Source organism: Vigna umbellata, chromosome 1, assembly GCF_029865625.1.
Source record: "Vigna umbellata cultivar VRB3 chromosome 1, Vumbellata_1.0, whole genome shotgun sequence".
In the NCBI taxonomy this organism is placed as follows: Eukaryota; Viridiplantae; Streptophyta; class Magnoliopsida; order Fabales; family Fabaceae; genus Vigna; species Vigna umbellata.
This window is the reverse complement of record NC_142165.1, coordinates 101898097-101925892: the sequence shown is the minus strand read 5'-3', so window position 1 is coordinate 101925892 and position 27796 is coordinate 101898097. Positions and strand designations below refer to the sequence as shown.

The window sequence follows — 27796 nt, the reverse complement described above, 5'->3', positions numbered from 1 at the left end:
TTATTTTGTTTTTGCTTGAAAAAATTATTTAAGTATCTTATTTTCAAAATTAATTAAACACCCACGTTGGAAGTGAATTTTGGAAGTGAAATTTGTTTAGATTTGTATTATAGAAAGTTTGTAATTTTTTTTATTTTAAAAAAATTATAATTAAGTGAGCCAGTGAGCCAACCCGTTTACCCAGCAACCAGTAGTGCGTCGAGCCGAGTTCGAATTTTTTTGGTTTGCTAATAAATGAGCCGGGTTGGATTGACTCACTAAGTGACTAACCCATGGTGGGCCGAGTCGGGTCGGGTCGGATGACCCATTTTGACAGCTCTACTTATTAACATATATATCAACTTGTCTCCAAATACTTCGTAACAAAGTTCTCCTTAATCTTGAAAATCACTCTTAGATAATGATAAACAAAGCAAATATTTCCACTGAACGTTATTTTCAGTTGCCTTTCAAATTATGATAATTTTTTTGCTGCCTTGAGTTAAGTTTAAACTCAGCTTAATTTCTTAATTGAAATATAAATAAACATTTAGAGGTTAAAAGAAAAACATAGATAGTAATCACACTAGTGATATTTCACAATCACGAAAACCGGCAATATTAGATCTCATCTCGGTGAAAAAGTTAAAGGGTGTTGAATGGACATTGTGTGCAATTGGGCAATTAAGTACATATCCTGTTCTAACTACAGGATATATCATGAATTTGGATTTTCTGTTGGTTTTAACTGTAATATTTCTCTGTTCTGTCTTTAAAATAAATTGATAGACACTGATTTTTTTGATGTTTTAAAATATTTAAATTTTTTTGAAAATACCAACATCAGCTACACAAAAAAATCAAGTAAAGAATCTGGACCTCAGTATACTATCTGAAATGGTACATAGATCTGAAAATCAAAAAATATTTCAAAAGTCATGGTTATTATAAAATAAAACGGGTGAAGTGATCATTTTGAAATAAATAAGGGTACAGAGGGCAAGAAGACCAATTTTGACCTTCCCTTGAGACTCTTTTTGTATCTCTAAACCAACTTTTCCTTCGAGAAAGGGATCATACAGAGCAACGGTCAAACAGTGATGATTTAGATTTCAAATGTATAGAAGAAAATTCAGGATTATATTTGAGGTGCAGTTTACATACAAGTTGAAGATCTAACTACGAGTCCACGACAAACATATCTATAAATTATACTTTCCAATATATTACCTAAACAATGAGATCATTTAGAAATGGGAAATGACACCCTCAATAATGAAGACATTAACTAGAATAAATTACCTCAGACTTATCTGACATGATAGTTGTTCTGCAACATGTCAACTACCACTAGGCAAAGTAGCCTTCCTGTTGCAGGTACCAAAATGCACCCTGAGCCGCACTCTCTGCAGCATCTTTCTTTTTTGACCGAGGTTCGCCAACAAACTCTAAAATCGTATCAGGGACCTCTTCTATCTCCAAGGTCATCTTGTAAGTGAATCTAAAAATGGAACAATAATAAGGTGTTGTAAGGGATAATTTTCTTATGTCTTTTCTATGGTTCTAGTTATCATCGATAGCTACTTCTCAACTTCTACCAGTGGATGAAATAAAGATAGAGTCAAATTCCAAACAAGCTTAAACCTGATAGTAATGATGTTAGAGTCTCTTGTCGTATACCAACAATGAAGATTAGGAGAGAGAAGTATATTAAAATTAGGGAGGAGGTACTGCAATTTAAACATGTAACGTCCTTTCCTATCCCAGTTACATCACAGGCTAAACAAATTTCTAGGCCAATTAAAAAATTAACAAGGAACTCACTGTTTGAGGTGAGCTGGTCCCTCTTCTTTGCAGCATTCAAATGAAGGAGGTTTCCAACAATAAGCAGCACACAATTCATACAGTCGTGATCTTGAAGTTCCTATTTGCAAAGAATATAAAAAAGCAGTCGGGATTAACAAGACCTGGGCTCAGTGAGAATACAATGATTTTACACTACCTGCCCCTGATGATTCACTACTGCAATGATTTTCAGATATTTCACTGAGCTTTTCCCTCATAGAAGATTGAAGCACTTGACCAACACGTTTCACGCATGGAGAGCATATTTCATCTGTATCTGGGATACGTCGAATTTCTGGGTTTGATTTGCTGTACAAGTCTGCAGTTACCATTATATGCTTGGCAGTATTGGTATCAGTTACATCAATGGGAGTTTCATCATAGCCAATAAGTTTTGGTTCCATTTTAGAAGTTGATTCCAGAACTTCTTCCAAAGTTTTTGACTTTGCTTTCCACCCTTGAGCCTGCACATCCATACCCATTACCGCTCAAATCAATTTTTAAAATCAAACAATACATAGCTCCTGGGCTTGTAGCTGGGGAAGATAAAAATGCATCTCTCCAATTTTTATTTTTTTATAATGACAACAATCCAAGACTAAGCTTCTGGACTTTGTGTTTAACCCCCACCTCATTTATTTTAAAACAAATCTCATGAAATTATTGGAAAAGTCCAAGTCCTACATTGATCAACAATAGAATGTGAAAAAAGTATACAAATAAGAAACAACCGCCATCTTAAAAATCAATTTTGTAGAGTTGAATCAGGTACAAATCTAATTTAAGATGGTACAAGAGATAAATCCCAATTTCAAGAAAAATGGTTGTTGAAAAATGAAAAAAAAAAACTTTAATTGTGTTAAGGCAGAGGAACGAGCTTGGAACATACTACTTTCCATCAAGTGCAAACCGAAGTATATAAATAAATTGACAAAAAATAAAACACCATTCACTAGATGACTCTACAGAATACCCAAAGAAGAAAATTATAATGAAATTTTCTGTAGTGTTTTGGACAGATCAAGTGGCCAATCTCCTAAAATAGCAATTCAACACCATTATTCTGAGAGTGTAAAGCTCCAAACGAAGAAATAAGAAACATCTTAGACTTCAACACTTGTTTAACAAAATAACCAGAGTATTTAAAAGTTTAAAGGTGATAAGCACAATTGATTTCAGAACAGTACTCACCTGGGGCATCACTAGACAACAAAGAAATGTAAATTCTATGGAGTTGAGTTGATAAAAAAAGGATGATAAACATACAACTAAACATAATTGTTTTACCTTGAACTTTGAAAAAAGTATCAGCGAAGCAATTCTACAAGCCTCCTTTTTATTTTGGCCAGTCGCTGAAGCTGTTTCACATACATTATTCCCACTTGCTTTCGCTTCAACTGTAAACGTTTTAGTCAGTTTTGATGCCACTGGCAGAAACTCCAACTCCAAATTATGAGCTTGGCAAAGTTCTCGCAAATCCCTAATAGGACTCAGCTGCAAGCTTGATGAGAATTTCATGATTGGGTCCAAGAACGAAGTCATAATTTTCCAAACTTTGTTCAAATTGAACCCAGTATCTAGAAGGATGGCACCAACACAAGATTCCACTACGTCACCCAATGCCTGAAGCAATCAATGATGTCAAATTTATAAATCGTATTTTTTTATGAAAAATAGAAAAGCAAGACATACCTATCAGAAAAATATGAGATGCGTAGAATCTAATGATAAAAAGACTCCTAATGTTCTTAGAAGAGTTACCATGACCTTAATTAAATCCATCTTATCTCAATTGGACAATAAAAGACTCCTGGGCTTTCCTATCCAGCATTCTCTGGTTGGTTGTGTTTTTTTTTGTGATTTTTGAAAAAAATATTGGCAATCATTTGGATGGTTGGGGTTTGAAAAAAATAAGGTTCTCTTTTAGCATTCCATTTATTTTGCTCTTTTAGTATTCCAAGTAAGAATAATGGCAGGTAAGCATCTTGAGGGTGAGTGGATCCCATCACCTGACAACAGGCATCTATGGCAGAATAAAAGTTGAAGGTGTTAAAACAAGAAGTAAAATAATGAAAACTTCACAGATGTGTGGTGACTGTGTTTGTGTGTGTGTGTGAGAGAGAGATAGAGAGAGAGAGAGAGAAAGTAGAACATTATTCCAAATAAAATAGACAAACCAAACTTCAAAATGGATCCAGATGCTTTACTAACTTCATCTGAAATTGGTAAATGTATAATAATAATAGCAGCAACAGCACCAAGGATTAGCAAATTTGTATAAAGGCTGTACTATCTACCTTGGGATATTTTGGCCCTTCTTTAATGCCACTATCTGTTGAAGGACTTCGAACGTAGTCTACATACTTTTTTATCGCCTCAGACAATCTATTTGAATCACATAAAAGATATTTATCAAAACTGCGATCTACTGCTACACAGGCAAATGCCTTGTTGTTAGCAGACAATGATCTCAAATCTGTCAATTGACCAGGCTTTAGTTTGGGATAAGCTGAGAATAGATATGAAGCAATCAAATAATCCAGGACAGCATCTCCAAGAAACTCCAATCGCTGCAAAGAATTATTACATTTAAAAAATTAAAGACCAAATATCTCACCCGAATTCAAAGAACTATAAAGTAAAGGAAACTAGTTCTTTTATGAAGTCCTATTGTAAGAATTGCACAAACCTGATAACAGCCTCCTCCAAGCTTATTGTAAGAAGGGTGCACAAATGCCTGGAGAAGCAGACCCTTATGTAAAAATTGATGTCCTAGCTTACTTTCAAGAGAAGGAATGTCTACATCAGAAGAAAGAGGGATATAGCCAGCACTTGCCATGCAAATATCAACCACTTGTGAAGCTTCAAAACCAACTTGTATGCCAATCCAAGTAAGAAAGGCAACTGCGGCTTTAAAGCCACTGTCAACTAGGAATGCTCCAACCAGAGCTTCCACCACATCAGCAACTGTTTTCTTATGTAGCCAATGATGATTTTTGTTACATCGGTTTTCAGTTACTTTTCCTTGCTCTTTAACAGAATTTGCACAAAAGTGTATGCTTTCTTCAGTTTCTTTACAACAAATTCTTGGGCAAGGACGGCCTAATGCATAAAATTGAGAGGGATCAAATATCTGATCGCATATATAGATCTGCAAGAGAGAGCAGGGAGATAAGGATAAAGATTGAAGACAATAAATATAATTATGAATCTTAAGAAAGTTGAGAGAGAAAAAGTGTTCTATCAATAAAAAAATGAAAGATTACAATACAAAATTTGTGTGTGTAGACATCATGACCCAGGTTGAATGACTCAGACTAATATAATAGTACAACCTAATTACATTAACCCATTCTAAAGCCAGATTTCAAGATAGAAAAATGGTATCCAGGTTATAAGCCTTACTAAATTGTTTAGTCAATCTCTATATTTAAGTTCGAGGGGTACTCTGGTGCCTTTAATCGTCAGTTATGATTTGTAGTGGGTTTGCATTTATTGGGAGTATCTAATATACAATAACATATCCAGTATTGGCAGTTATGTTTAAGAAACTGAATGACAACAGTGTATAAAAATTATTGATGACAGTCATGCATTAGAAGTAGATCCTAAAAATGGCCCTGTAATTAGACCAGTATGTTTTTATTTGCAGGTTGTGGGTAGAGAATACTCATATGAGAGACTTTTGTCTGTGGACAAACTGTTTTCATTTATACGCTGTGTAGAGTGAGTTGAGCAAGAATTCAATGAGATAGAAACTTTGAGTTCTAATCACTAGCTTATTATGAATTTTGTTGTAGATGTACATTGAAGTTTGTTAACTCTTCAAATGATGCAGGTTACTTTTTGTGTGTTTGATTCTTTCCTGGTTTTTTCATTCGTTTACCATCTACAAATCGTTTGTGACTTCTTACTGTTATCTTATTTGATTTTGTTATGGTAGATGATTTTACAGTCAATTTGTTCAGTTATTTCCAACACAATTCCGTTGACCTCTTTATTTCCACCACTATTGCTTCCCGTATCATTACTAGTTGTGGAAATTTCAACCTCATCTTCACTCATTATTATCATCAGCCACACTGTAAGATTGACGAAGGAAGTGACCACTTTTTCTTCATATAATTTCCAAAGCTCTTCTTTCACATTTTGAGTTTTAGTGCAAGCGACAACATTGTGTTTCTTTGCCATTAGATGTTCTTTTGCTTTGGTAATTCTACTTCATAATTTTTCCACAATAACTGCAAATGGATTGGGTTCAAGTTTGATTAATCCAGACGACAATTCTTTCCAACTCAAATAATTTCTATGGGATGTTCTTGAACTAACCTGTTAAATTGCCATTGTAGTTGTTGAAAAGTAGGAGATCAATTGTTTCAGAAATTCCGAGAATAAGTATTGAGTGGAAAAAAACAACAAAAATTAGGGGGTAAAGGTAGTGCTAAAAGGAAAGGAAATAGAAAAGGAAAGACTTGCAGTGGAATGAATGACTACAACAACATGGTGGTAGCACGACAGGTACAACGGACAACAAGTTGGAATGGCAATAGCATGACAACAACCATAGGACGAAACAATATGGGATGATGGAGCTGTGGGATGTTAACAAATGTGTGACAACAACACCACACAAGCATGAGAGGTCACTAGGTAGGACAGCTTCGGGTCTAGGCTGGGATGCATTAGGCTAAACTTTCTCCTATTGATGTTTGGATTTGGATCAGATTATATTGCCCAACCCTCTTTTATATAAAAAAAAAATTATTGGCCGACACAATACATGTAAACACTTGAAAATAAAAGTAGAAGTGAAAAGAAAATTGGGGATTTTAGTGCCTTGGGTTGGGTTGCACAAACTCAAGCCTTATTCTTCTTCATTTTGCAAGGGAGCACTGTGCAGTTCACAATTTCCGCTATGGTTGCTCCAAACCGCCATGCAAGTTCGCCACAATCATGTGGCTGTGGCAGAAACAAAGACTCTAAAATCAGGAGTAATCTGCCAAATAAACTCCTAATTCCAATCCCTTAATTTTATGAATTTTCTAAAAACAAATCTATATTTATTAATAGAATCAATCTATATTTATTGTACATAGTAAATGCATAATATTTATACCCATATTTTGATGCTTAGTATAATTTTACCTGCAAATTGCGCCCAATGGCCAACTTCAACAAATTGGAATTATTTACAGCATTGGAACGCCTTTTTGTTAGGTCTCCTTCATGAAAGCTGTCATGCACGAGAAAAAAATGGCGTGCAACAACAAATTTAAGGAAAGCATCACCAAGTACTTCAAGTCTTTCAAGGGAAAAGCGCTCCTGACACTTCTCAGTGGTGAGAGCCTCTAAAACCTAGTAATATGTTCACAATTGTTGGATAATACACTAATGAGAAAGTAATGTAAACAATACATTTAATTTAATAGGACTTACTCTAAGGGCACTAACTTCGGCTGCCTCGGGAAAAGAAAAAGATAGCAATTGCTTTAGTTCAATAGCCACCAGCAAGTTTCCAAGTCGATGCATAATTGAGGGTAGCAAAGATATGGAACTACCAATATCCTTCGAAAAGCCTATTATTTTCAGTTCACATAGCTCGGGAGGTAAATAAATTAAATATTCATCCAGCTCCTGTGGTTCTGTCATAGACATTCAAAAGTTACAAACATTTATATAAAATTCTGATGAATTTATCAGCCTACAATACAAATCCGAACATAGTCAATGTGCACTTTTTAAATTGCCATCCCAAAATCATAAAGAAACCCTCACAGGGCTCACTGTTAGAAATGAGAATATCTTCATTATTTATAAAAGAATCAATTCAGAGCAATCTTAATAATGAGTTTTGGATTTTTTGTGAGAAGAGAGAAACAAAGTCAGTATTTTCTGAATATCCTCAAGTGATTTATCTATATATAATCAGATTGGGATCAAGATACATTGAACCCAATTAATACTACGCTACTTGGAAGATATAGAACATCAAATGCTCTTATTCCAACAATCCCCCTCAATATGGAGGATAAATGTTTTTTATTCCCAGTTTACATATTATTCTTTCAAATTTTGGACTGTGCAATCCTTGGTTCAGAATATATGCAAGTTGACCTGTGAAGGTACATATGGAGTACAAATAAAACCCTACAGCACTGAACATAACTATAACCTGTTGATTACTGATCCATTATCACAAAAGAGCTTCATAGGTTCATCCCAATGAATCTTCAAGCCTTCTATGACATAATCCAGCCTAAGCAATTCCCAAATACCTTGTGCCATAGCTAAAAAATCACTTACATCACTAGATATAGCTAAAATATTTAGTTTTTTACTTCTCCAGATTACCAAGTTTCCTCCAACAAATGTATAATATCTTGACATGCAGATGACGTTGTGGCAACAGCTCAAGGATGGAGAGGCACATGACAGCTGTTAATTTTGCAATAGAAGAGTTGCAATGATACGTTCATGACATAATGTACTGTGATGCTGTTACGATCTAAGGTAGGGGTAATAATGAGGGTTGGAAAGTATATGAGCAGAGAGAATATTTAATATAAGTTAATTAGAGTAAATAAATATAGTATAAGTTAATTAGAGTAAATAAATATATATTTAGAGAAATATTCAATATAAGATATTTATAATTAAGGATATATGCTAGGATAATATACGGAGAGATATTTATATTAAATATAGGGATATTTATATTAAATATTAAATATAAGGATATTTATATTAAATGCAGATATATTCTAGAGGAATATTTAATAAGAGATGGGCGGGAAATAATTAATATAAATAAGGTTAGAGTCCAGGGTTAAAGACATGCTTTTGATTATTGAGTTTTGTGACAGACATTATTGTCTTGTGAGGGAGGTTATGCTCTCAAAGTAATTGAAGGAGGTTATGCTCCCAATTATTGTTTACCCTTGTTTATTCAGATATTTCCATCAATAAAAGAGATTCATTCATCCAATATCATTCGATTATTGTTCTGTTACGTGTGAGAGAGTGTGAAAGGTTGTATTTGGCTAGTTTACGTACTCAGGTACGTAACATATGCTCTGGTCACAGTGACGTGAGGCTTTGTCATGATAGCTTGACTAGTGGGAAAGAGGAGAGAAGAGGGTGAAGGGGAGTAAGTGATGGTACCATCACAGTGGCGCAACAAAGGATCAGCACACAAAAGATGAGTGAAACCATAAAATCTAATTTGAAAATATAAATCTAGAACAGTAAAGTTAAGGTTTAAATATAGATGCAATTAGGTAGCAAAAATATTAATTTGAACTAAAAATCTGATGCATTTGCACAATTATGATGTTGTAAATTGGGCTTTTGGGTAGGCAAAGCAACTATGGAGGTTCAGGTTGAATTTATCCCACTCTATCCCAACAAAAGATGAGGCGAATTCTGGTTTAGGATTTAAAATTATAAAAATCCTCCGTGTTGGATATCAAGCCAAGAATAGAAAAGCCCATATCAAGCTATTTCCTAAATTCACAAAGCAAATATTATAATTAATTATACACCTATAATTGAGGGAGTAATATTGTGGGTTGCACATGACAGTTTTGATTTCTTTCCGTTTCTGTAAATCAGATAATTTAATATCCCTAATTAAGGTCCTGATTTGCTGTAACCCCAACAGTTATTTATGCTATATCTATCACCGATTTCAGTATATGGGAATAAACTTATTTCCATGGTATAAAGCAAGCTTTCTGAATTGTAAAAACAAAGTTTATTCCCATATATTAAAATAGATGATACAATGACATAACTAACCTTTTGAATTGTAAAAACAAAGTGTGTTCCCATTACCGACTGAAATACCCAATATGACCAACACTAATTTGTAACTCAATGTCGAGAACTCTATCCCATGGATCTATTCGCATCTTCCTCCCAAGGAAAAGAAAAGAAAGATCTTATAAATCAGTTTTGTAAAGTTGAATTAGGTTTAAAGTTCACTTCCTAACAAAAGAAAAACAAGAGAAAATCATGTTTAGTGGAGAGACTGATGGCATGTCGAAAGATTTGCACTTGCAGCAAGAGGACCCCAAAAGAAAAACAGTGGATGATGTGATCACTTTGAGACAGTTTTGGTATATCATGATTTACTTTGTGGAGTCTCCTGGTCTGTTTTTTTTTGGTCAGATTTATTTCCTAATGTTGCTGCCTTACACATTCCATGTCTTTCAAATATTTCATGGTTGTAGAAGTGTTAACAATTTTTCTTTTTGATTAAAACAGTTCCAGTCAAGATAACATATTCAATACAGTACCTGCATCTTCACGCTTTCGGTTGTGTAGCAGGTTGTGCAAATTGGGGAGTGGTTTCACATGCAGAAGTGGTTGTTCTGGGTATTTGAGATGAATGGAAAACCTGACATCCAAGCATGCACATTTTTTTGTCAAATAGCATAAGCAATATATGATATTCCAACTTGTATGCATACACATTACAGATATCTAACTAAATCAGTTAATCAGAAATGTTAAAGATGTCCATAAATATGAATGTTTTCACCAATATAGAAGAATTGAGTATTCAAAATTAAAATGGAATAAGAATAAAGCTGTAATAATAACCAGATACCCACTTTTCAATTAAGTCATCCGCGTAGCTTGAAGTGCCTGATTCTTTATGAAGACTAAATCCAGTCTTTTCATGATCAATATTTGTGACAAAATAAAATGTCCTTTTATGTGGTGCATACACTAAACTATTCTCCACATCTCTTACACTTTTGTAACCATTGGCAAGCTGCAGGTGAATATCAAAAGGGATTTTTCTTTTGTCCATAGTATATTGTGGATGCCTGAAGATTGGTGACCAAAGACATCTTTTCACTGTCTTCCAATCTACTTTCATGGCATTTCCATATTCTTGCAATACGACCGGAAGCAAAAGGTAGAAGGTCGATGAGCTTGTCTCAGCTTCAGCAGTCATACCCAAGTCTACAGTCTCGGCAACAAATTCTAATCTATCCAGAATAATTTTGAGGAACATTTCTTGAAATTTCTCTGCCATCTTAATCTGCAGGATGGAAAACTCCAAGCATTAACTTAAATTCTTTGTTTTTATTTTGAGAAAAAAATGTCATTTACCTCATCTTTGTCAAATTCTACAACTCCAAATGGGACAAATTTTGTCATCACGGATCGACCATGAGCAAGATGTAGATCAAGTTCCAATTTCTCAGCCTCCATTGGAAGACGGGCCATGATGAAAAGACCAAACTCTTTGTAGACCCTATCCACTGGACATGGACAAAATTTTATGTAGTACGAGTTGAGATGGACGATTTCATCCTTGTTTGTCCATGACTGACCAAAGGCAGAAGGAACCAGCATCTCATGTAATTCCCCTCTTGAGATGGCATCTGCCAAAAAAGGAAAATAAATATTGTAGAACACAACATAGTGACGTAGTTACATTTACAGGCATAAGTTGATAAAAATCCACATGGTAATAGTATTACATCTGAAAACATAAAAGATTTCCCATTAGAGACTATAAACAGTTAAAGATGCAAGAAGAATTTGATTTGATCCATTTTGGTATGAAAAACTTCACACAATCTTCCAATCATGTGTTACCGCATCACAAAATGAGTTTGTAAGAATAACTAGCTAAGAGGAAATGTTCTAATGATCTGGCAACACATGATTTGATAATGATGGTGTAGAAGTTTATACACTGACAGTATGATTAACACTAAATCCATAGACACGTATGTTACAATAATAATTACCAAAATGGGATTATGTAGAATTTCAAAAGACTGAAAATGATTGGTATGGCAACATGCTGGATAAGTCATTCTACTTAATACGCTCATTGACCACCAAATATGCTCTACAGTTTGTAAGAAAATACAACTTAAATGGTAAACTTTTGGCAACCCACTGAGACAATGAAAGTATTGGCTAATAGAAATGAAGCTGAAGTTTGACCTTCACATTCATCTTCATCAGTAGAGCCAGAAACCTGTTCTTCTGGCGCTGCATCATCTTCCTTTGGCAAGAGAAAATTACTTAAAGCACCTAATTTATATAGTTCTTCTATTGCTTTCAGACAAGCATCTCGTTTGGAAGCCTCCATAGACAACTGTGGTGCACCCAAAATTTGGTGTATTGGTGCATTGGAAGGCAATCTTATGTGGCAAACAATTCCCTCTGAATCATCTAAGAAGTAAAAATTTGGCTTGGGGTCAAAATACCTGCAAAGATAGATATATTTTAAAACACTGTTTGTATCTTATTTACTTGAAACGCCTTAGTTTTGTATATAATTTGGATAAAAATTAAAACAAGGTCCAGTTTAAATAAGTTCATACTCATCATGTGGAAGCTTTGAACAATACTGGTGAAGCAATGAGATACTATATCCAGAACTAACAGAAGCACCAGTCGACTCAACTCTGAAAATATTTTCCTCAGGGATGATGAATGTCTCATCAGATGTTCGAAAAGTAACTTCCATATTCATTCGGTATTCATCTTTCTCAAAACCACCAATTATGTCAAGCTCCTTCTTATTACGACTGCAACAAGAGGAAGTTTTCAAAAATAACCAAATGGATGGGTTTGTTTAAATTACTTCGGAAATCTATCAACAAGAGTACCTGTCCACCAAAAAAGCATATTCAGACTGAGGCATGCGTGCACGGCCTCTTGACTGTATAAAGCTGGCAACAGTTTCTGGAAGATCAAAACGTATGACGAGGCAACATGTCTGAATGTCAAGTCCTTCTTCACCAACTTTGGTTGCAACCAACAAATTCAACTGTTAATAGCATGAGAAACATTGGCACGCACATTAGTGGAACTCAACTATCTGACAAGCTAGGAAATACATTTACATATTTAAGCCATGATGACATTTATCTTTTTCCTCAGTATGCCATCCACCACCTTTAACACCAATAATGCTCAAACGTATGAGCAGAAAAGTTAGGCATTATATATTTTACAAAACTCCCCCCGTATCTCCCAATCATTCCATAGTTTTGCAATATAAGATACATTTAACATTCCTACAATAGTTTAATGCCACATCAGTACAATAATAGACAATCAAATTGTTGGAAGTCCCACATCGACTAGAGAAAAGGTCAATTTATAATATATAAGTGAGGTGCAAACCTCACCTTACAAGCCAGTTTTGTGGGGTTGAGTAAGGTTTAAAGTCCATTTCTAATATGGTATTCTAAGTGGGCATTCAATTCTTCTATTCCACTTGCTATCGGCCGTTATTGGACCACCCAATTTCTACTGTCACGCATGATTTTTTACCTTAATTAGACAATAGTTTGTTTCTTTTTAAACACCTATGTATTGTTTCAAAAGCATGAATGAGAGAATTATTAATTCCAGCATCCTACTACTGTTTTTCAACAATAGCAAATGATTACAAAACTTTGCCACATGCATTACATAATTGAATTTCTAAGATTAATAAATTATACTTTGCATTGATGGGAGTTGATTATAGGATATGCAAGGGAGTTAGGATAAAGGTGTTCTTTGGCAGTGAGCACTGGCAAAGAATGTGGAAGAGTTCCAAGGGGGTACAAAGGCTGGAGGTGGAATCATAAGCAAGGGGGTACAAAGGCTGGAGGTGGAATCATAAGCAAGAGCCAGACGTGAGGAAAACCGAGCGATTCAGTAATGAGGACAAACCCAGTCGGCATAATCAGAACCGAACGGGAATCACAGAAAGGGGGTAGACAGGAGGAAAGGAAGGGATCCCGGGGAGAGACGAAGAACGATCGTTCTCAAACAACAAAGGAAGGAACGTGCGGGATTTACCGTACGCTGAATATGTCAAACGAAGGGAAGAAGGGAGGTGTTTCAAGGTTGGGGGACCGTTCAGTCTAGGCCATCGTTGCCCGAAAAGGAGTCTTCGGATGCTGATACTGGCAGAGGAATCAGGCGGGGAAGAAGAAGCTGAGACCGAATAATTATAATAAATAGGCATAATTACTATTATTCTTCACCTTTTCGGGAAGGAGTAATTAGTATTAATAAAGGAGGAACCTAGGGTTTAAGGGATGGGTTTTGATTATGGAGTTTTGTAAGAGAGGTTAGGCTCTCAGGTAACTGAAGGAGACCCTACTCCCAGTTATTGGTTGTTTACTGTGATACCAATATTTTCATTTAATAAAGAGGTTTATTTAGTCAAATACCATTGTTTATTGCCTGTGGGAGTGTGAAAGGTTGTGAGTGGCAAATTCACGTACTCAGGTACGTAACACACTCTTCTCACTATAATGAATAATCAATTAAAATCAAAGATATCCTATGACAATGAGCAACCTGTACAACGCATACACACGTGCATAGCTTAATTCAGTTATTGAAACAAAAACTAGCATATGGGATAGTAAAGGCTATCACATTCCCACAATAAAGAGAAATCCAAAAGTAGTACCTCTCCAGAGCGAAACTTGTCAAGAATCATGTTCATGGTTTTACGGGACATACTCTTCAACCCAGAATGTACTCCTACTAGATAATCACTCCTCCATTGTCTAAGAAGCTTGAGCTTCTGAAGTATGTATGATAGGGAACTCGCAGTCACAATTCGATTCACAAAAATAATACATTTCATGTTCTTTTGCAACCTGAAGTTGGAACATGTCATCAAAATTTGCCCAAATGTGTTAGCTTCTTAACCTAATGACAATGAGACATGTGCTATATGAAAACATGCATTAAACAGCACAATTTGTCAACCTAAAGGTGGAGAGTATCCCAAAGAGTCGTAAAAGCTTAGCTGAGAAAAATGGCTCTTTCAATATTTCCGAAGAAGATAAATCATCAGATACATTGTCACCTACAGAAAACATGTTTAGTTGCAATAAAATGAAGCATCTATCCAACAAGAAATCTGTTTTAAACATATTGTAAAAACTAACAAAGAAAAAACTAATTCAATGCTAGATAAATGTTAGCCTAATGTTGAGAAAAATAGATGGCTATAGCACCCAGAAAAGAGAAAACCTACTAACAGCTGTGGTGGTGTGATTAAAAAACACCAGTTGATGTCAAAATACCTTTAATGCACTGTGAAGTAAATAGTTCAGCAACTTGAGCAAGATAAGTGTCACACACAGAGTCATCACTTGAATTTCCTTCTGCCTCCACTAATTCATGCCTCTCAGAACGATCACCACTCAGAAGAATATGACTAGCCTTGGAAAGTTAACACATATTAGAGAAGGAAACAGTAAATATGATGGAAAACCACAGGAATGGACAAAAGAAAACAAAGTGCAAAAGGATACATTATAACTAGACCAAAACCAAAGAAAACATATAATCAGAAGACTTGTCTAACTAAATTTCAAATAACATCCCTTATCTTTAGATATCACATCTAAACTAGCAAAATCAATTGTAGAGGGGGGAACCAACAAAATGGAGCAAATTACAGCAAACTATTATGTATTATTATATATAGATTATGCTAAAAAAATTATTGACTAAATAATCTATTTTTAGTCAAATGGCTACAGAACTAAAATTTATAATAAGAGTCTTACTTGCAGTGCTCCCCAAATGCCAAGATTCTGTAAACAGAAAACCACATTATCATGCATTCGGTTCAGAAGTTTCTTTGTATTCATCCGTTTCTGGTGATCTTCTGAACTTCTACCAACGATTGCTATGCACTATAGAAATAAAATTATGAAGTGATCAATAAACTTTATTTATCTAGTCTTCTTAAAACTCATAGCAAAAGTGCACCTGGCTTTTAATTTCTTCAATTTTCAAGTACATACTAGTTTCCCCACTTGCAGTTGAAGCATAGTGATATATATTAATTACAGGAGTGGTCACAAATGATTTCAATTCCTTGTCTTCAACAGAGTAAACCTACAATCAGATTCAAAGCATAAGAGATTGGTAACAATGGCTGGTATCTAACCAGTAGCACAACTACCATGCACTTTGCGTACAAGGTAAACATAAAGAATTCAGAAGAGTTCAGGATCAGTATCTTTCTATGGAGATCAAATACTACATTTTCACAAACTTTAGCCCATGCAAACACTTGACCAATACACAGCTTCAGCCCTTATATCAATGGTTTTACAATGAATATCTCTCTTGTACAGGAAAGGGCAGAAAAATGAATATCTTTTAACAGACACAAATGCTCATGGATTTAAGTATTTCAACATGTTGTACAAAATAGACCCTACCTTAGCATCAAGCATATGTTCAAGACTGTTGATGCTTCTTGCCAAATTTGCTTCACTAGAAGCTCCTGAAAATGCAAAGAACCAGCAAATTATGAAATTGTGACAAGGATTTGACATATTTGTAATAACCTACACTAAGTATTCAGTAATCATGCTTATTGAAATAAGCACAGTCAATATGAAATGATCAATTATCAACAATGTAGGCAAACTTTAGGGTAACACTCAAGAAAAACAGACAAATGGGATATGAAAACAAAAAAAAAAAGATTAATATGGTGGAACCCCTAGGTAACAATTAATCTTTTTAAGATACAATATTAAAATAAGTTCACTTATATGTATAAACAGAAAGCCAACTGGTACATTTGAAACTGTACACGCATGCATATCATTTATTATTTCCTGGTTAAGAAATAAAAACAAAGTTAAAGGTAAACACTAAAAAGGACTTTTTTGGCAAGTTGTTTCATTTGTTTTACATGGGTTTGGTTTGGTCTCCTCATGTTTTTTATTTCTTTGTTTTTCTTTTTGTTTAACAAATTTTCATGTGATGAATGTACATAGTGATGGCTAACATTAGTTTTATAAAAAAATTGAACTAACACTAAAGAAAGAAGAAACGAAAATGGAAAATGTTGTGTTAATAGAAGTGAAAATTAAGAAAAAGAGATAAAGTGACAGTGAGGTGTGGGGGCTTGTTGCCAAGAGTGAAAGGAAAAGTGAAAGTGTGAGAGAATTGAGATTAGGGTTTTAAAAAATAAAAAGTAAAATTGGTAAAAGTAAAAAGTAAAAAAGGTAAATTTGGAATTTAAAAAAAATTGGGGAGGTGGAGGGAGAAGATGGGGTGGTGGAGGGAGCATCACTCTAAAAAGAATGGGGCATAAGAATGTGTATAAAAAAAAAATACAGAGAGATGGGCCAAAACCCGTTAATAACATAAAATATAATAAATTGAATGGGGAATATTTAACAGATACTATTTCAGAAAATTTGTTTCTAATATTATTCATAGAGGAGCAATTGCTCTTAATTAGAATACAAAGACTTAATAACTGAAAATTCAAGTTTGTTATGAATATAATCTATTCCAACAATTCATGATCAATGATCCTATACCATAACTATAAAATATATTGTTAGCCTATTAATATACCAAATTATGGAATATAATTACATCTCCATAATTAAAATTGTAGAAGGAAATATTAATTATAATGTTGGTGACAAATTTCCTTTCCCCATCCCACCTTTTTCCTTTTGTTTATTTTTTTTATAGTGTGTTGAAGTTAGCCATTTGGAATCAAAAAAGTGTTTCACTTGGTGTCTTTCCTGTATAACACTTTTCAGAAATAAGCAGTTATCTTTAACCGAAAAAACTTCCCCAAACATCCAAATTATTAATGCTAGCATCAATTTTATATATTCCGTACATTTTTGTTTCATTAGGGGGATCTGGAGGGAATGGAAGGTGGTTTATAATTTTTGGATTGCACAAACAAAGTTGTCCAAAGATTTTATTTTATCTTTCATCCAAAAACAATAAATTTTGGCTACTCTACCTAATGAACCAAACAAAGTGACATTTTCCACTCCATCCCTTAAACCATAGAAAACAAGCAGACCTCTCTTCCTCTCCCACCCCTTCCCTCCTTAAAATCATATGCAAAGACCTCAGATTGAAGTCATCACAAACTGTCCCTCCATAACTAAAGGACAAGTTTCCACAAGGGTGGGCTTTTGTGAGTGTAACTTCCACTCACTTCTAAACAGTTAATTAATTGTTTCAGTTTGGTTTCTCACTGGTGTGTCTGTTACAAGCCAAGGGATGGAAAGACCCGTGTAGATGAGTAAATTTTGTATCAATTTTGAATATCTTAGAAGGGGATAATGAAACCCAGGATGTCCTATACAATATTAAAGATAACTTCACATTTTAGGGATCTTATCTGTTTAGGAACCTTATCTTATTAACATTTCTAGTAAGTTGTTTGTTCTTTATTTGATTAGAGGTAGGAGCCTAATGCTCAGTTTAATTTCTGTGCTCTATATTTTGCATCACAGGACACCATAATACATCATATCAATTCAATTTTAAAAATCTATTCTCTATTTTCCTCCCTTTTTACAAAAATCCTGTAATTTAACAATATTGAAAGGTAATTAAGACTGGCAAATATTTGGGCTCTTATCGACACTATTTTTTTAAATTAAAAATTGTCATATTACCTTTTCCGACAACAGGGGATGCCGTCATGCCAAATATACGAGGAACCTTTGAAGAATTACTATTGTAGAAAATCTGACAGATTGTCAAACTAAATATTGTCAAAAAAAAAATTACGGAAATGGAGAGATTTTATGGAGAAAATTGTGTAGCTCCATTTTGAATATTGAGTTGTGCATAAGTACAGCATACTTTCATGATTACTGCATAAGCATGGTTGCTTTTGACTTGAGCATGATGACATTCATCAAATATCAAAAGTGCAATCATTTCCATCATGATGAAACAATGAGATAAGTTGTGCACTAATATTTGTGGGGTCATAACAAGAACCTGAAGGGGAAAAAAAAACATGAGGTGCAATTTTAAAAACTAGAAACTCCACTAGATTAAAATTAAACCAGACAGATTTTAAGATTCTAACACAGCAGGAGACATTTTGAATATTTTGTCTGAAAAAAATTGTAGGATGCACAATAAAATCATTTTGAGAGAAACAGGAGTTGATTTAACTAGCATTGTCACCTCATATTGTCCAATCTCCTGTTCCCAGTCTTGATGCCGTTTCAAGCGCTTGGAACTTCCACAGAAAATTCCAACTTTAAAATCAGTAGAGTCTGCTATAACCTTTGCTTGCTATACATAAACAAAAAATAGACTTCAGAATCCACATGATGTGGAATTGACCGACATAATAAAACTAAAATTTGGTGAAAGATTAACACAAGAACAAATCAATTCGTCCAATAATTATATTTATCTAATAGAATAAGAATAGCAGCTCACCTGATGAACTAAAGCAACAGTAGGGGCAAGAAAGACACATATGTTCTTCTGCGGTTTACGAATCAAATGACCCATTTCATGCATAAGAAGCACAGCAATATGAGTTTTCCCACACCCTGTCCCTAAATATACAATTATATTTTCCTCCATAGCTTTTTTGCACAACTCCAACTGATACCTTCCAAAAGAAAAAGTATTCATAAGACTCTTGGAGTCTCAGAAGCAAGTGACAAGCACAGTCAAAACCACTCTTCAGACATTGATCATCATGCATTAACTTAATAGTCCAAGAGAACAATTACTTTTCAAAATAAAATGCTCGGATGAAAAGTCCAGAGAAACAAGAAGTTAACACTGCATAAACAATAAAACTTGCTGACTCAATTAAATAGTCACATTTCTAGTAAGAATCTTGAAAATGAGTTTTTCTTTACTTTACTCTATTTCTCATCAACCAAACAAAAATAACCAACTCACCACAACAGTAAACACCGCCATGCAATAACGATCAACCCCACATAATCTAAAGAACTAAACCCCACTAACCCACTTGAAGAATAAACATGTCCTGCGAAGAAGATAATAATAAAAAGAAAGGGGTGGCGAAAGATACTTACTTTCTTGCAATTTTCCGGGGATCTTTCTTGACTGCGTCATCGTCAAGTTCAACTTGGGAAAGACCGAGGGACAGTTGTTGATTGGACAGACTTAAAGAAGGGTCCATGGAGGGTTGGTCGCCCACCACAGCCGAGGACTCTCCGTCAGGCATTACTCGATTATGATGGGAGGGCTCAAGGGATCAAAAATCTGAAGAGAGAGACTTTTGAAACTTTCAATTCCCAAAACTTTTTTCTTAAGGAATAAGCAGAGAACTACCTTGGTAAGCAAGGTCCTGACTCTGTGTGACCCAACATTGATTCTCTTTCTTATAAAGTCTCTCTTCTTTCTTTTGTTTCCAAGACGCGCATGGGATGACGCATGATTTTTTACATTTATTTAATATTATTTTTTATTTATATTTTAAAAAATATAAAAATTTATTTTTTATAATTATTCTATCTTTATAATACATTTAAAATAAATATAAATATGTATTATTCTATCCTGGATTGAATATTATTCTCATAACTTACACAACTAATTGTTTATAAAAATTTCATCTGTTACATTTTGTTTTATCAATTCTATCTTTACATTGATTTTCATTTTTAGTTTATTTATTGAACAAATTTGCACCAAACTTATAGTTGATAATTACTTTTTTATTATAAAATAAATATTTCTTTGACAAAAATAAATTCATTAAAATTTCGCTTTTATATTTATTGACAGAGAAATATCATAAAGTTATTAAATTAGAGAAATTATTTAAACTTCTTGATTGACTCAGAACTATTGTAAACTCGAATTATAAATTTATAAGAATTTACTTTAAATAAAAAGTTATTAAAATATTTAAATAATATAAATGTTGTTGTATATGATGTTATAAATACTTTTTTAAAATTTTATTAAAATATTATTATTATTATTATTAATTGATCATATTATATATTTTAAAATATTTTTATATTTTCCTAACTATTATTATTTTTTGTAATATATCATATTTAATATAACAGACACCAGGTGTCTGAAATTTGAAAGCGAAAGACCTAGACCCAAATGAGAAACCCTTCACTTAAGTTTCACCTTCTATAACTAGAGCATCAGGAAGGTAGATAGAGCGAAGGAGAACTACAACTAACGCCACCAAGACCAGGCTGCTAATGCGACCACTCACGAACGCGACTACCTAATACAACCAGACCAGCAACCTGCGAACCCTAACAAGAGTAAAAACGGAGTCGTTTTTGGTCTAAGAAGAAATCCTCTTGACTCATCAACTCGGTTGCAGACTCGCGAGTTCACCGAGTTCGTCTACCGAGTTCAGAGCAAGTCTACCGAGTTTTCTCAAAAAGAGTTTGCTTCCGAGTCTAACTCGTCCAGGGTGAGTGTAAAAGGTAACTAGGATGAGTTATCTCGTTAGCTAGATAACATGCATGTTACTCTATGACTAGTTTGAAAATTGAACAGCTCCAAATATGTCAAACTAGATCTGATTCTTACACTTTTATTTGTGTGTCGGTTCAGATAAGTAGAAAAGTAGATGATGAGTGTAAAAGGTGACTAGGGCTGAGTTAACACGCGAGCTTGATAACATGCATGTTACTTTTGGACTAGTTTGAAAAATGAACAGTTCCAAATATGTCGAACTAGACCTGATTCTTACACTTTTATTTGTGTCCGTTCAGATAAAGTAGAAAAGTAGATGGTGGGTGAAACGGGAAAGTTGTTTGGTTTGGGATGTGATCCAGTAGTGGGATCACTGACTTCTTCAAAGAAGAAGGAATACAGGGTTACAAATCGTCTCCAAGAGGGAAAGCGTCCTCTATATGCTGTTGTTTTCAACTTCATAGACTCCCGCTATTTCAATGTCTTTGCCACTGTTGGTGGCAATAGGGTACCTCTATTCTCTCTTTTCTGTCACCTCCCTTTTATATTTTCATCCCCAACTATTAACCTTTAACACTTTTTCTTGTTAATTCTTCAGGTTACAATTTATCAATGTCTTGAAGGAGGAGTTATTGCTGTTTTGCAATCTTATGTAGACGAAGATGTAAGTCAACTGACTAACACTACTCTTCTCTTTAGTTAGCTCTTCATTTCTCTAGGTATGCATATATATATATACTTCAACTTCTATATGTTTTGATGTAGAACAGAAGGATGAGTCTTTTTACACAGTGAGTTGGGCATGCAATGTTGATGGAACTCCATTTGCTGTGGCTGGAGGAATTAACGGGGTTATCCGAGTCATTGATGCTGGCAATGAGAAGATACACAAGGTATTATTATTACAGTAGTGAAGTGATCATTAAATTTTTCTTTTTTTATTTTTCCACTCTTAAAAAGTAATATACAAATAGTTTTGTACATATTTTTGAATGCATTTTATTACCAATATTTCTTTATTTATAAAATGATGAGTACATATAATTTATTGCTATATAAACTAAAAATTGTATGTAATTACCTTCTTTAAATATTGCTTTATTTACAAAAAAAAGTAAAGATTATTTAATGAAATTATATAAAATCACTGTTGTTAATATATTAAAATAAAAAATAAAAAATAAGTAATTACCTTATTTATTAGAGTAGAACATAGGCTTGATTGGATAACAACTGGCTTGTCCGCATTTTGATTATTTCTTACAGTAAGAAAGTTACCAGTTAACACAGTTAAAAAAAACAGTTGTCATACTAAAAAACAAAACAATTGCCCCTACAAACGGTTTTCGCCCAATCATTCCGCTTGTATCCTCAGTCTTACCTAGCTCAATCATTCTTACATCCTCTTTCTTACCTAGCCAATGCATATTCCTTGATATCATCATTGCTTCTTCTTCGGGAAAAGAAGTTCCTGACACCTAGACCTTCTACCTTCACGTGACATTGCTCTGTCAGGCTTTTACCCATTGCGGAAAATTCCCCATTGTTGCCGTCTATAGGAGTTTGGGCGTGTCTCAATCCCGTTATGGCTAATCATTCTCTCGGACCAACTACTGATCATCGCCTTGGTAAACTTTTGTCTCACCAACTAGCTAATCAGACACTAGCCCCTCTTTGGGCGGATTCCTCCTTTTGCTCCTCAGCTTACAGGGTATTAGCAGCCAAATCCAGTTGTTATTCCCCTCCCATGGGTAGGTTCTTACGCTTTAATCACTCATTTCTAGTTGTTATTCCTCTCCCAAGAGTAGGTTCTTATGCGTTACTCACCCGTCCACCACTGGAAACACCATTTCCCATCCGATTTGCATGTGTAAGGCATGCCGACAACATTCATCCTGAACCAGGATCGAACTCTCCATGAGAAATTAGCCCTCCATAGGTTATGTAAATGTGAAAGTGCTCTTCAAATAGTTTAGAAAGAAAATAACACACAAATAGATTACATGGTAATGACATAATGACGGAAGAATATAGGAACACAGTAAGGAATTGAAGAACATGGGAACAATTAGAGTTAATAAGGAAAACTAAATAAATGGAAACGAAGACTTATTGGAAGATGTAGTTCAGATGCAACCACCCCCACTTTGGAGATCTCAAGATGAGTAATAGAAGTAATAGACTTAGGAGATCTCAAGATAAGACTCAGTAACAAATAACTCTTCTCTCGAATTTGATATAGTAATTCAATGTGTCAAATACAAAAGAGGGGTGACCTATTTATAACATGGAGTCCTCTCTAGTTTCCAAGGGGGAGGGAGATTCAAAATTCAAAATGTGGTGCCTGTAGTGGATGTAGCCAATGTCATGGTTTCCACATTTGCACATATGAGAAATGTGTGTTTAGCTCTCTTTAGACAAGCCAAATATGCAGGGTAGACATCTAGGGTTTTTGATTTTGCTTTATGTGAGCCCAATTTATTACAAAAAAAAGAAAAAAGAGATCTATCTACCTCTAGTTTTATTATGCAAGCCCATAGAAGACAATCTGGAAGAGAGACAACATAGTAAGAACAACTAATGTATGTGCAATGCTCCTAGTGGCTACTGATTCTTTTGGAAATGGTTAGACCTGGGTCCTAAGCTGACTGATCGTGAGTCATGCTCGTGATAACCGTCCTGCTGAGGGATCTCTACTACTCATGGCTTCATCAAAATGTGTACACCAAAAAGCAGTTGTGAAAGTGCATTGTTATTATTAATTGTTATATTATATAAAACCATAAATACTATACTGAAAGAAATTGAGCACCTGAAACGAACCTAATTATCTTAATTTTAATATTCTTTATTACCTTAGCCTTTTGATAATTTTTTTTAGGTTTTTATGGCTAAACTAACTATAGTTAATGGTAATAAATATAAAGTAACACTAAGAACAGAGATCTAAAAATAATAAAAAAATATTGCAAGAACTAAAAACAAATATAATCCTATTTTCAGGAACATAATAAAACACATTTAAGTCAATTTTTTATTCAATAATGTTGATAATATATTGTGTACTAATCCCTACTTCTACCTTACATGATGTCATCTCGTAGCAGAGTTTTGTTGGCCATGGAGACTCTGTAAATGAAATCAGGACTCAAACATTAAGGCCATCGCTTGTGATATCTGCAAGCAAAGTAAATTTCTTTTCGATATTTTCACTATTCAAGGAATCCCTTGTTTTTCAGTCAGTGACATGACATCTATGATTGACCAGGATGAATCTGTCCGCTTGTGGAATGTTCATACTGGCATATGCATTTTGATATTTGCTGGAGCTGGAGGACATCGTAATGAAGTTTTAAGTGTTGTAAGTGTATTCTTCATCTAATATTTCTCTCCCTTTTCTTGCTTAGTTACCTATTCTTGTTGATAATATAAGATTTGGATTTTGGAGATTAGCACAACTAATTTTCTCTTTATTACTATAGGATTTTCATCCATCAGATATATATCGCATTGCTAGTTGTGGCATGGATAACACTGTAAAAATATGGTCTATGAAAGGTAATATATATTAGTTTTATGTTTGCTGCATTGCTGCTATTAGTTGAGAGAAATAACTTACTACTAAGAAGTACTCTCAAGATCAGTTTTAACTTTTGAGAGAAATATTTGAATTGAAATGGTTGAGAAATTGATATGTTATAATTCAATTCCATTCTCCAGTCAACTGGACAGATTCTAAAAGTTGTTTATTGGAATGATAATCCAGATAAGGATATTGCATAACCTCTTGGTGTTTGCATTTTTGTGCAACTTTTTCACTTTTTACTGATACTGCAATTTATTGATACTTGTCCATGATACAAATTATTACTGATTATGTATTTCTTTTCTAACTTTAGCCAGCTAGAATGATATCCCATCCAGTAACAAAAATAATGGCATTCTAACTAATGGAGATAATAACAAGAACATAAATGTAACTATGTTGGTACTAGCTTGTTTCATCAGTTATAATCAAAGTAAAGGATTAGAAGAAAGGTGTTTTCCCATAAATAGGGTCGGCTACATGGATCAAATGACACCATTGTATCATTTGTTTCAGAGAGGCTATTAATCTCCCTTAACCTCTGTTTATCCATCTATCATGTCCTACTTGTAATCAACTCTTTTTAATGGATTTGACAAGTTGTTTTTTTGTATCTTTGATATTTGTTACATGATAACATGGAAGCTGCAAGTAATAATTATTTTTGTTAAATGTTGAAAAAATCTTGTGTGGAAAATGATGTCTCTGTCTGTTTATGCACTGAATCAACTAAAATAAGTAGTTTGGTTGAAGATTTCATAGTTGGGTCCCACTACCATGCAGCAGTGTCCTGTGCACAAACCAAATTATATACCATTTATGGTTGTGAAATTTTTAGTAAACCTACCAGTTGTATTGTCTATTTCATTTTAATCTATCATGTTCAAATATTTTACTGCAGAGTTCTGGACATACGTAGAAAAATCATTCACTTGGACAGATCTTCCTTCTAAGTTTCCCACAAAATATGTCCAGTTTCCGGTAAACAACAGTTTGCTTCTGGTACATAGCCCGTAGTTTCAATTTTTTTCTTATTTCTACTAATACTAGCTGTTCCTAATTTCAGGTTTACAATGCTTCAGTTCATTTAAATTATGTTGACTGTAATAGGTGGCTTGGTGATTTTATCCTCTCAAAGGTGAGTGGTGCTAAGTATCAGACTATTAACTAGATCTGGTGGAAATTTAATGTTAGATCTGTTGTGTGGGAAAAAAGGGTTCCTAAATCACTAGTATGGTATTTTTTAAATTATAAAGGGAAATAAAAGTAAACGGCTCTATAATAATTTGGAGATAAAAAGTTCTAAAAGTGTTTAGGCTAGTTCTCCATTTTTGTTACTACAATTGGTCATAATTATAGTATTCTTTTTAATTTAAAACTCCTCTGATTCATGGGGTTACTTACTAATTCCTTAAGTAATGGATTATGTTTCGTTTCCAGAGTGTTGACAATGAAATTGTCTTGTGGGAACCTAAAGTGAAGGAACAAACTCCTGGGGAGGTTAGTTATAATTATCATCTTTTTTCAATTATATTTTAATGTGTAACTTTTAATCAGCTTCACTTTTTCATTTCTTTTTTCATTTTTTTTGTGGATGTCTAGGGTGTAGTTGACATCCTTCAGAAATACCCTATTCCCGAGTGTGATATCTGGTTCATCAAGTTTTCTTGTGATTTCCATTTCAACATAGCTGCTGTGGGTAAGGATATCTAATTGCATTTTTCTTTTAAATTGATTATTTTCTGTAGTGTGTGCAGGGTAACTACTACAGTGACACGAACTACGTATTACACAACTTGTTCATAACAGATTTGTGACAATTTGGACTAGTTCTTTGCCTGCTAGAGTTTAGTTCTATCCTATATTCACTTTTTCTATTCTCTGATTCTGCCAGGTAACAGGGAAGGGAAGATTTTTATTTGGGAATTGCAGTCAAGTCCTCCTGTACTTCTTGCAAGGTTTAGTTATCTATCAATACTATTTAATGTATTTTCATTTTATGAGATTCTTAAGCTGCTGAGTCAACTTGTTCAGGTTGTCACATCCTCAATCAAAATCTCCAATCAGACAGACTGCTACATCTTTTGATGGAAGGTATTTCTTCATACATTGATGTTGCTGCTTATAATTTTGATGCAATGTTGTCTTTTTCTTTTAACCCTAGTCCTTTCTTGTGTTTGTTGTAGTACTATATTGAGTTGCTGTGAGGATGGGACAATATGGCGTTGGGATGAAGTTACAAACTCCTCAACCTAACCTATCTCTGCTTATTCTAGTATGATGTACCAAGATCACTTATTAAATAATTTACTTTAGCCTGTGAAACCACGAAAATGTTTGCTCTTAAGTTGTGTGATTTCTCGTTTGAAATTTGACAATGCAGAAGGATTTCTACTACCAATCCTATCATCTCTACTGACCTTCTCAGAAGAGAAAATTTTGTCATTGTCTAAGTTAATGCATATCATCGTACCATCAGTAGAAGATTATGAAAGGAATAATTAAGGCTGTTTGTCTAGCTCACTTAGAAAGTATTCCCATAAATCACACTTTCCAACTCAATTTTTCCCAAAGTAAAAAGTTATTTTCCCATAAATCACCGGTTATTTAATAGGTTTTAGGTTTTCAACTTTCCTATTAGCCATTTCATCACTGAATATACTCTTATGGTGATAGTTGTGTTGATTAAAGCATGATCATACTTTTTGTTTTTAAAATGTCGCCCTTACATTCTAGCCTGCATGTATATATATGTTTAGATAAGAGGAAAAATGAAAGAAAAAAAATGAATAATGATGTTATTTTGTTACAATGAAAGTCAGGAAAGGGACAGAACTTCAATAAAAATAATTGTTATTTCTGCTCTCTTTTTTGTCATATCATGTATGACATCTTTTTCCCTTGCTTTCTCTTCATCATTCTAAAATTCTGAATACACCAATAGATAATAGATATAAGGTGTGTTACATTGACAAATTCATACAAATATTAAGAGAAAATAGGTTTTGCATCTAAATTTAAAATAATTTTATATTAACATGTATTCGTAAATTATTTTATGAACTTTTATATAGAGCCCGTAAAATAAGTTTATCTTGAAAACTTCAAAGAACAAATTGAGTAAGAAAATAGAATGTCTGACTGAACCAC

The 27796-nt window shown here is 34.0% G+C and overlaps 2 protein-coding genes across 5 annotated transcripts; one reads left to right on the top strand and one right to left on the bottom strand.

Annotated features, from left to right (window-relative positions):
- Window positions 1-1096: 1096 nt before the first annotated feature.
- On the bottom strand, window positions 1097-19977 carry DCL4 (dicer-like 4). 2 transcript variants are annotated; one of them, XM_047313361.2, is made up of 25 exons: window positions 19683-19977; window positions 19066-19243; window positions 18805-18915; window positions 18472-18612; window positions 18282-18354; window positions 16053-16117; window positions 15595-15723; window positions 15390-15518; window positions 14901-15039; window positions 14581-14680; window positions 14276-14468; window positions 12468-12628; window positions 12180-12386; window positions 11797-12062; window positions 10948-11222; window positions 10440-10876; window positions 10122-10222; window positions 7261-7466; window positions 6970-7179; window positions 4514-4975; window positions 4122-4394; window positions 3112-3447; window positions 1982-2288; window positions 1804-1903; window positions 1097-1480 (listed from the first exon to the last, which is right to left on the bottom strand). In XM_047313361.2, the coding sequence occupies exons 1-25, from the start codon at window positions 19832-19834 to the stop codon at window positions 1330-1332; spliced, it is 4902 nt and encodes a 1633-aa protein (XP_047169317.2). In that variant the 5' UTR covers window positions 19835-19977; the 3' UTR covers window positions 1097-1329. The 2 variants fall into 2 exon arrangements, with proteins under 2 accessions (XP_047169317.2, XP_087961356.1); XM_088105230.1 differs by lacking the exons at window positions 18282-18354; window positions 18472-18612; window positions 19066-19243; window positions 19683-19977 and having other exon boundaries at window positions 18805-18863.
- Window positions 19978-20712: 735 nt separating this feature from the next.
- On the top strand, window positions 20713-27047 carry LOC124837889 (polycomb group protein FIE1-like). 3 transcript variants are annotated; one of them, XM_047313357.2, is made up of 14 exons: window positions 20713-21055; window positions 21360-21568; window positions 21659-21724; window positions 21831-21953; window positions 24165-24248; window positions 24329-24421; window positions 24543-24618; window positions 25548-25627; window positions 25713-25784; window positions 26087-26146; window positions 26249-26345; window positions 26541-26604; window positions 26681-26740; window positions 26833-27047. In XM_047313357.2, the coding sequence occupies exons 2-14, from the start codon at window positions 21377-21379 to the stop codon at window positions 26900-26902; spliced, it is 1137 nt and encodes a 378-aa protein (XP_047169313.1). In that variant the 5' UTR covers window positions 20713-21055; window positions 21360-21376; the 3' UTR covers window positions 26903-27047. The 3 variants fall into 3 exon arrangements, with proteins under 3 accessions (XP_047169313.1, XP_047169314.1, XP_047169315.1); XM_047313358.2 differs by having other exon boundaries at window positions 20713-21068; XM_047313359.2 differs by having other exon boundaries at window positions 20714-21055; window positions 24168-24248.
- Window positions 27048-27796: the final 749 nt, after the last annotated feature.

Bases quoted from the DNA above. Each gene is read 5' to 3' on its own strand.
- DCL4 (XM_047313361.2), bottom strand. From the start codon at position 19,834: ATGCCTGACGGAGAGTCCTCGGCTGTGGTGGGCGACCAACCCTCCATG. The intron at 15,519-15,594 runs GTGCACTTTTGC...TTATTTCTATAG, and splicing joins TTGAAGAAATTAAAAGCCAG to TGCATAGCAATCGTTGGTAG. The intron at 14,681-14,900 runs GTATTTTGACAT...TGTTTTCTGTAG, and splicing joins TACTTCACAGTGCATTAAAG to GTGACAATGTATCTGATGAT.
- LOC124837889 (XM_047313357.2), top strand. From the start codon at position 21,377: ATGGTGGGTGAAACGGGAAAGTTGTTTGGTTTGGGATGTGATCCAGTA. The intron at 25,628-25,712 runs GTAAACAACAGT...TCCTAATTTCAG, and splicing joins CAAAATATGTCCAGTTTCCG to GTTTACAATGCTTCAGTTCA. The intron at 25,785-26,086 runs GTGAGTGGTGCT...TTTCGTTTCCAG, and splicing joins GTGATTTTATCCTCTCAAAG to AGTGTTGACAATGAAATTGT.